This window comes from Brassica oleracea, chromosome C9, assembly GCF_000695525.1.
Source record: "Brassica oleracea var. oleracea cultivar TO1000 chromosome C9, BOL, whole genome shotgun sequence".
NCBI classification, from domain to species: domain Eukaryota; kingdom Viridiplantae; phylum Streptophyta; class Magnoliopsida; order Brassicales; family Brassicaceae; genus Brassica; species Brassica oleracea.
The window spans coordinates 1945030-1954931 of NC_027756.1; the positions used below are offsets into that span (position 1 = coordinate 1945030).

General features: G+C 35.8%; 1 protein-coding gene across 1 annotated transcript; it reads right to left on the reverse strand.

Moving 5' to 3' along the window:
* Window positions 1-5386: 5386 nt before the first annotated feature.
* On the reverse strand, window positions 5387-6948 carry LOC106314084. The gene is made up of 4 exons (XM_013752024.1): window positions 6696-6948; window positions 5890-6603; window positions 5576-5703; window positions 5387-5509 (listed from the first exon to the last, which is right to left on the reverse strand). Exons 1-4 carry the CDS (start codon window positions 6946-6948, stop codon window positions 5387-5389), a joined length of 1218 nt encoding a protein of 405 aa, XP_013607478.1.
* Between the last annotated feature and the right edge of the window lie 2954 nt (window positions 6949-9902).

Genomic DNA, 9902 nt, shown 5'->3' on the forward strand with positions numbered 1-9902 from the left:
GGAAGGGCAAAATAGGAATTTAAATAACGTTTTTTTTTTTTTTTTTTGGCGCCATGGTGTTGAGAATCTTATCTCACAACGGTTCTTTTTCCCGCCACTTTTTTTTTGCGTTAGCCTGTTTAATGGGCCAAAATTTAAAGCCTTATTACAAACTTAATGGGCTTTAAAGATGTATCGGGCTTTCTTTGTTCTAAGAAGTCAAAATTTTAAATATCCTTTTCAATAAACTGTTGCAGAATATATCTATACAACATCTTGCAGCTTGACAAAGGACCTGTAGAATCTTTCTCTGGTTGCAGAATAGATTCTTTTTTCGTGAGGGTAATAATGCCTTGTCCACAATTTAGCCTTCAACCAGACAACAGATTTGACTCTATAGCATATTTAACTTTCTCACTCATTACTTTTAACCTTGCTCTGCAGACAATGATTAGTCCTGATGGTGAATACATTTTGAGCGGTTCAAGCGACGGTAACGCTTACATATATATGGCAGGTCAATAAGCCTCAAGTGGATCCTACAATCTTGAAAGGCCATGACTCTCAAGTAACCGCAGTAGACTGGTAACTCCACTTCACCGAGTGTTTTATACTTACCTCCCTCTTAGTCCATTCGATGAATACTAACTAAATCTTCTGTGCAGGTCTTCATCAGAGATAGGGAAGGTAGCAACAGCGTCAGATGATTTCACGGTAACAAAACATTTCATACGTTGATAAAAAGCAAAACAGTTATGTTTTGTTTTCTCCCTTGCTAACTTCCTCTGTTCTTAATCAGGTAAGACTGTGGAATATAGCGAACAACCTTTGCACAACCGCAAACGCATCAAGAGTTAAACGCAGAGTAACTGCATTGTCAAATACTGAAGCAGCCAAAGAGAGACTTGAGATTAACAGAGAACCTGAGAGTCCCCAAAAGCATTCATCAAATGATGGTGATGACAATAATGACAATCAGTCAATGCCTATCATCAGAACTCCAGAGACTCAGAGAAAGAAAACATCGTTATCATGATCATTGTCATTATCAGCCTCAGAGGAAGACAAAACATGCGAAAGAACACCAGAAACCGCGGTTGACAGTCCATACCCTCCTTCCTCTGTCAAAAGACGAACCATTAGAGATTATTTTCTTGTCACTCCCTAAACCGCTGGAGAATCTCTTGGCCATTCTTTTTGTCAAAAAATCATTAGTGTACAGATATTTATAAGATTTATTAAATCCAGGTTATATCTGAATGTTTTTTTTTTGCAAAAAAATAAACCAGAAGCTGTTAAATAGTAAGATTTTTACTGTATGTAAATATGTTCGTCATCGAAGATCGTTTGTTTTTTCTTCTTGAGTTGAAAAGAAAAGGCAAATCAGTCGCTGTGACGTCATGTTGTTGTATGTTTTAGAAAAACTACGTGTTCACATTCTAAATCAATAAACGGACTGCTTATTTATATGGCTCAAATAGGCCTCGTAGCCAGAGCCCAGAGGTATTCATCGCAAACCATTTGAAAACGTTCATTGCTACGTTTATTTAATACTACATTAACAAAACCATGCATAATATAGGCATATAGTATTGTGTTGTAACAACAGCAACTGGTTTATCAAAAGTAAGCTGCATCACCAGTTTCTCTATGCAAAAAGTATGCAATGAACACAAAATGGGTTTACATAGGAGTGTAATGATTACAACTTGATTAACTAGACTGAAACATATCACACTGAAACATAGACATAACAGTTTATAAGTCAAAACGATTTTTAAAGCAAGTTCGATTCATCCCAACCGATATCGATTTCTCTGTAATTTCTTTGTATCAACTTTGCCTATAAGAAGCTGGCGTTGTAATTAAGCAAAAACACTACAAAACATAATCTCTTAAACTTATCATACTCTGACAAAAATACTTAATATACTATTGATATTCAATTTCTTCTCTATATATATCTGTTCAAACAAACAAAAAAAGTTGAATGATTTTTTTGGGTAAATATATAAGATTGGACATCACTAGATTGGTTGTTAGATGTATATAAATAATGTTATATGAAAAGAGGTGCATTAGTAAATTAAATTTGATCAAATAATTGTGCATATCTAATGATTGTTGTGGCCACATGCATACTAAGACTTGACTTGCATAATACCGTCGACATTTTCCCGAGTTATACATTTCTTCAACAACGAATCCAAAATGTCCCAACTTATGATTACTAAATCATAAGTATCTTTGAGTCAAGTTGTTATACAAATCTTGCAATGAAGCTAGATATAGATTTTTTATTTTCCCATCAAAAGTAGCCCCAATTAAATACGATTCATTCGAAATTTTGATCGAGCATATCATATATTCTTATCAACTAATTTTTTTTTTCTTTGAAACTTTGATTTATCAACTAAATAGTTTCATTCTCATTATTTTTCTTACAACTACGTTGAAGTCCCTTTTATTAAGAAAGTTGTTATGAATATGAAAAATACTTTCTCAACTGAAAATGTACGTACAAACAATGTATTTATACATAGGTGCATACGGTTTAGTGAAATGAGGCTAAACCGATGTCTTACCAAATGATTAAGCAAAAGGAGACTTAACCAAATATATAATCTAACCGGAACTCTAATACACCCCCCTCAAACCGAAGACGACGATGGAGAGAAGATGTTTGAAATGGAGAAACGGCTGAGAAGCGAGTGAAAGGGACCTGGATGAAGTGACTTTGTCAAGATATCAGCATGCTGGTTACTTGAAGTGACGTGAAAGAGACGCATGAAGCCATTCTTTAGCTGATCACGAATGGTGTGGCAATCAATTTCAACATGCTTCGTGCGCTCATGGAAAACAGGATTGTGAGCTAGATGGATCGTAGACTTGTTGTCGCATAACAGCTTAGCAGAAGTACTGACAGAGACCTTCAAGTCTGTAAGAAGTTGATGAAGCCAAATAAGCTCACACGTAGCAAGAGCCATGCTTCGATACTCGGCTTCAGTGCTACTACGGCTTACAGTCTGTTGTTTCTTGGACTTCCAATTAATGAGAGACTTGCCAAGATAGACGCAAAAATCAGAGATTGAACGTCTTGAGTCCGGACATGTCGCCCAATCTGCATCAGCAAAGGCATTCAAGCATATTTCAGAGTCAGAGGAATAAAAGAGTCCCTGGCCTGGATTGGACTTGAGATAACGCAAGATACGATGTGCAGCTTGGAGATGAACATCCGTTGGACAAGACAAAAATTGGCTCAGATAGTTCACCGCAAAGGTTATGTCAGGGCGGGTGATGGTAAGGTACAACAGTCGACCTATGAGCTCTCGGTATGGTTTTGCAGATGGTAATAAAGTACCAGTAGTTTTGCTAAGATGAACCGAGGGATCCATAGGGACCGAGACGGGTTTACAAGCTAACATACCAGTTGAGGAGAGAATATCCAGGGCATACTTCCTCTGACAAATCGAAATACCAGTAGCATTACGTGCAATCTCCAATCCTAAGAAGAAACGTGGAGTTCCCATGTCTTTGATGTCAAAGGCTTGATGCAGAGCATTCTTCAACAAGGCCAGGGCATCATCATTGTTGGAAGCAATCAAAATGTCATCGACATAAACCAACAATGCTGTAAACGAAGTAGATGTCTTCCTGACAAACAAAGTGTTGTCCACTAGAGATTGAGTGAAACCAGCATTCAAAACCACTTTGGAGAAGCAATGATACCACTGCCTTGACGCCTGCTTGAGACCATAAAGCGACTTGCGGAGGCGACAGACAGGGTTAGGAGGAAGAGGAACGCCATTAGAAGGCGTATATCCAAGAGGAAAGCTCATGTAGATCTCTTCGTCAAGATCTCCATGAAGAAAGGCATTGGTGACGTCCATCTGAGTGAGTTTCCAACCAAAGCAAGCTGCCAAAATCAAAACCAACTTGACACTCGCTAGTTTAGCGACCGGGAAAAATGTGTCAATATAGTCAATACCCTCTTGTTGCGTATACCCTTTGGCAACCAACCGAGCTTTGTATTTTAATATTGTACCATCCGGATTGTATTTTATAGTGAAAACCCACTTACAACCAATAACGTGCTTGCCCGAAGGAAGAGACTCTATTGTCCATGTTCCCTTATACTCCAGAGCAGTAATTTCCACTCCCATGGCATTATTCCAAACCTTGTGTCTCACAGCCTCTTTAAAAGTACGCAGCTCAGTTTCAATTGTGCAAGAAAGAGTAAAAGTCTCATACTGAGGACGAAGTTTAGAATATGTAAGAACAGAGGACAATGGAAAAGAAACATCAGAGTAAAAGGTTCTAGAGATATGAGGTGTAAGTGGAAAAGGATTAAAAAGAAGATTACAATGATATTCAGAAAGCCAACCTGGAGCCTTAGTATGACGCTTTGGCCTAGGATTGATTAATGAAATCTGACCAGCATCAGGAGCAACAGTCTCTTGTTGTGATGCGACACTAGTAGACGGTGGAAGATTGGAGGACAGTGGCTCAGGTATGATGAAATCAGAACTAGTAGCAGTGTCTAATGCAATAGGAATTGGCATAGGCAAGATAGTCGGACCAAACAAGTCAGTAGGTGGTTCAGATGATGGAACATTTTTAAATGGGAAAGTATCTTCATGAAAGATTACATTTCTGGATATACTAATGACATTTGATGCTAAATCCTAGACCTTATATCCCTTATAACCAGTAGCATATCCTAGAAAGACACACATATTTGCTCTAGGACTAAACTTGTTTCGATCCTTAAGATATGTTGAAACATAGCATAAGCAGCCAAATGAACGAAGAAAAGAAAAACCAGAAGGAGTTCTGTTAATCAGGAATACTGCAGTAAGAACACATTCAGACCAATATGCAAGTGGCACATTTGATTGAAGCAACAATGCGCGTGCTACATTCAATAAGTGTTGATGTTTTCTTTCTACAACTGAGTTTTGCTGAGGGGTATATGCACAAGAAAGCTGATGAATGATCCCTTTTGATTGAAAAAGTTCATAAAAGCCAACTCAGGGGCATTATCACTTCGTACTTTCTTAACAACAACATGAAACTGTGTTTGAACATGAGTAAGAAAGGCAGGGAAAACAGTTTTAACATCACTTTTATTACGCAACATGTATAGCCAAGTCACACGAGTACAATCATCTACAATAGTAAGGAAATAACGAAATCCCTCTATAGACTCAACCGAAAAAGGACCCCAGATGTCTATATGTATAAAATCAAATGGGTTTACAGACAACTTGTGATTAGAAATGAAAGGTAAGCTACGTTGTTTTGCTAAAGGACATACATGACACAGTGTTGTATTGACTTTAGATGACAAAGGAATACCAGGAATGTGATGTAACTTGGCAAACGATGGATGTCCTAGACGTTGATGTCATAGAGTCCCATCGACCAAAGAACCACATAAAGAATTTGAAAAAGAATGCGAGATAGGCTCCAGAATGTAAAGACCATGCATAAGCAACCCTTTACCAATCGTTAAGTCCTGAATATGGTCCTGTATAAAGCAAGAATCATAGTAGACATGAGTAGACAAATCACGGTTTTGCAGTAATGAACTAACACTCAATAGATTGAATTTGAATGAGTCAACATGCAGAACATTATGAAGAACAAGTGTATCAGAAATTTTCACTGTCCTCGTATGACTGATAGAAATACTAGTGTCGTTAGGGAGAGAGACTGTCACACCTGAAATTGGACAAACCTCACTAAACAAACTTAAGTCAGAACAGATATGACTAGTGGCACCACTATCGACAATCCAGCAACCAAGGGGTAAAATAGAATAAAGTGAAGAAAGACACTGATGTTGAAAAGGTAAAATTTGATTTTCAAAACGAAGATTAGTGGAAGGAAACGCAATTGAAACTGTACCAGCAGTAGATGTAGAGGCCATGAAACCATGTTCAGTAATAGTGCCTGATGGTTGTTGAGAGATGGGTTGTTTGTCATTGACCCTTTTCTGAGCAATCAGCTGCGTTAACAAGCTCTGAACTTGATCAGTAGTAAACTGGTTAAGATCCAAAGAAGGGCATGTTGTAGAGACAGCATTAGCAGTAGCAGGGTGAGAATGTTGCAATGGAGACTGCGAAGGGAAGTTCGGTTTCTGATTAGATTGTGTTTGTCCACGAGGAGTCGATGGCTTCTGATGCAACTTATGACCTGGGGGATAGCCATGGAGCTTATAGCACTTCTGTACAGTATGTCCAGTGCGGCTACAATGAGTACAAACAGGCTTTTGCGGGTAACAGTTGCCCTGAAAAGCTGCTGCATACGCGGCATTCTCAGAAAGACCATTGTAAAAACCAGACTCCATTGAACCAGTGTGAGACATCTCAGTTGATGATGAATGTTGAAATGCCACATTTTCCATTCGAGTAGACGGCTTAAGTGTCTTCTGTCGCTCATCTTGTGTAACCATGTTGAACACATCCTCAATATCAGGTATTGGCTTTAGCATAAGAATATGACGTCGTGTGGATTCATAAGCTTCATTAAGACCCATCAGAAACTTCGTAACTCTGCTTCTCTGCTGCATCTTTTCCCAAAGCAAAGCCGCATTACATTCGCATCGTCCACAAGTACAATCTGTAATCTCAACGTAATTCTTATACTCTTCCCAAAGAGTAACAAGTTCTGTATAATACGTACTGATATCCATTGAACCTTCTGTATCGTACTCAATCGCTGCTCAATCTCATAAACTCTAGGCGCATCGTCCTGCTTGAAACGAGCCAACAAGTTCCTCCATATTGACTCAGCGGTTGACATAAACAACAAGCTCTGGCCAATCTTCTTGGAGACAGAGTTCATGAGCCAAGTCGCCACCATATCGTTGCATCTTGACCAAGAACCATAATCACGATGATTGAGAGGGGACTTGGGGATAGTTCCGTCGATAAACCCCAATTTGTTGCGAACATTCAACGCCATTCGTACGGATCGACGCCATGAATTAAATTCAGATCCAGAACTCAATCGATCAGTGAGCAGAACCAATCCAGCATGATCAGTCGCGTGAAGATAATATGGATTCTCATATAGATCCGTAATCGAGCGAGAGGATGGGGGAACTGGATGTTTCTGACTCGCAGAGCTCATCGTAACAAGATATGGTGAAAGGAGTGAGCAAGATCAACAATCGAACACAAAGAAAGCTTCAAAAAAGGAAGATAGATCAGCAAGATTCAGCTCAGGAAACTCGCTGAAGCTCATAACAACTCAACAAGCAATATGAGCAAGAAGAAGAAAGCGATTCGCGATAGAAATTCAATCAAAGTGAGAAGGAATTGAGCGCAAACGACAAGGTTGATCTCGCGAAGCGATAAGCTCATCCTTGAATCAATTTGATGAAGAAGAAGATCGAGAATCAATGGCGGAAGCTCAGATTTGCTCTGATATCATATTAAGAAAGTTGTTATGAATATGAAAAATACTTTCTCAATTGAAAATGTACGTACAAACAATGTATTTATATATAGGTGCATATGGTTTAGTGAAAGGAGGCTAAACCGATGTCTTACCAAATGATTAAGCAAAAGGAGAATTAACCAAATATATAATCTAACCAGAACTCTAATACCTTTTAAAAAAAAGTCTGTTGTCCAAAAGTTAGGCTATTGATAACTTTCCTTTCAAAACTTGTATTTGAATTTGAAAAAGTTAAAGTACCACCAGTTTTTTTTTAAGTCTTCGTATTAAAATATTTTTTTTATTTTTACAATACAACTAGAGAATTAAAAGGACAAACTAAAAATAAAAGAAAAAGCCAAAGCCAAAGCCCTAATGGGTTGATACAATCCCAAACCGATTGATATAAGATACAAAAGAAATGAACCGAAATCGAAAACAACCATATTAGCTGGTGGTCGCCCACAGGAGATCCGCTGACCACGAACCAAAAATGATGTATCTTTCATCAATCAGAGTGTTTGACGAGAAATCTAGAGGATGAAGAGATATACATCCCACCAAAACAGAGCCTGCTGAGATTCAAGAACAATAAAAGAGAAAAAGACGATATACTAACATTTAAACTGTTTTGTAAATTTTCTTATACATAGTATTACTATTACTTACTCGACTATGCACCAATTTTTTTTTTTTTTTCGCTAAAAGTAAGGTCGGAAGCGAGCAAGAAAACTCGACATCCCAATTGTTTAATTGATGAGCAAACCTTACCTACTTTTAGGTGCATGCATATACATAATACATAATACATTTATTTTCTTTTTATATGAATATATAATTTAGCATACACACTCGGCTTCTCCTTTTCTTGGACGTCACATTGAATTTGTTTGTTTGGTCGACCAACATTGGCCTATTTATAAATACGATCATAGGTTAATATATTTGCATTCGCCATAGATACATGCGTATTCAAGTGCTTCATTCTTTCGGATCTGAATTTGGCTTTATATTTTCCTTTTTCGCTTTTCTTTGAGTTTCATATTATTTTCATACTTTCTTACTGAAAGTTGATAACTTCGTGAGATATCAAACAAAGTCAATGATTGATTATCTCATCTAATCATTGGTACAATCTACGCACATGCTACCAAATATTGCACTTATGGAATTTGGTATACATATATATAAATATATATATTATGGAAACAATAATGCATTGGTACTAATCATTTTTGCTTGTTAAAGCACTTGGGTTTAAAGGATACAAAATAGTTTGTTTGATTTAAATAAAACAAATTAAAGACTACTTTGTTCTGTAAAATCTCATAGGTTTTTACTTTCTAGTATATTTAATGTGTGGGACGTTCGATAAGCATATACATGATTTAGTGATATAAATATTTGAAATAAATATTGCCAAAACAGTAATTGGTAACTTTTTATTTTGTGATCATATATTTGTGTCTTATATTTTTTACTATTAGACTAAAATCTTATGATGGAAACAAGTAAATTTAATTAATGATGGTCAGGTAAGAATGTAAGATTATACTGATTTTAAAATTAATTAAAATGATACTGGCGGTATAGTATAAAGAAAAAGGTTGTTTACAGAGATTTTATTTTATTAATTCTGAAAATTTCGGATTTATATAAAAAATTATGCACTATATACAACTTGTTTATATTTAAGCATCTGCCTCAACTAGCCAACCATCAGGGCATGCCAAAATATTGAATGAACACAACATTCAATTAATCGATTACTAGGATAAGACCTGCTTGCGCAGGGTGAGTTTATTTGTATATATTACCGATAGTTTTTTTTATATATTTGATCATTTTATTTACATATATAAAATATTTTTTGTTGTTATTATATAATTGTTTCCGATGGATCAGATCAATTTTTATTAAAAATAATGGAACAAAACTATAATTAATACATCATGGGTTGATCGGATTGGACATTAAACAAATTATGACATAAAAACTTTATTTTTTCCATTGAACACATTCTTGAAAAAAGTGAACAGTATTGTTTTCATAGTTGAATTATTTCGACTTTTATCTTCCATATGGTCTTGAAAGATTTCAAATCAACCATCGAATTGATACATGTCTTTTTAATGTTTTTAGTCGTATACTTAAGGAAAACTTACATTTTTGTAATTTAAAGTCGTTTTAAAAAATTCAAAATATAACATATATAAGAAAAAATCTAACATATAAGAAAAATATAACATATAGGGTGTCCTCATTTTTGTATTTTAAAGTCGTTTTAAAAACATATATAACATATAAGGTTTCTTCATTTTTGTTTAATTTAAAGTCATTTAAAAAAATTCAAAATATAACATATAAGAAATTTTTTTATTTTTTATTATATGGTTAATGTGATTGTTTATTTTTTTAATAATAATAAAATTAAACAAAATGAAAAAGGATGCAAAAATTGTTATCAAATCTTTATT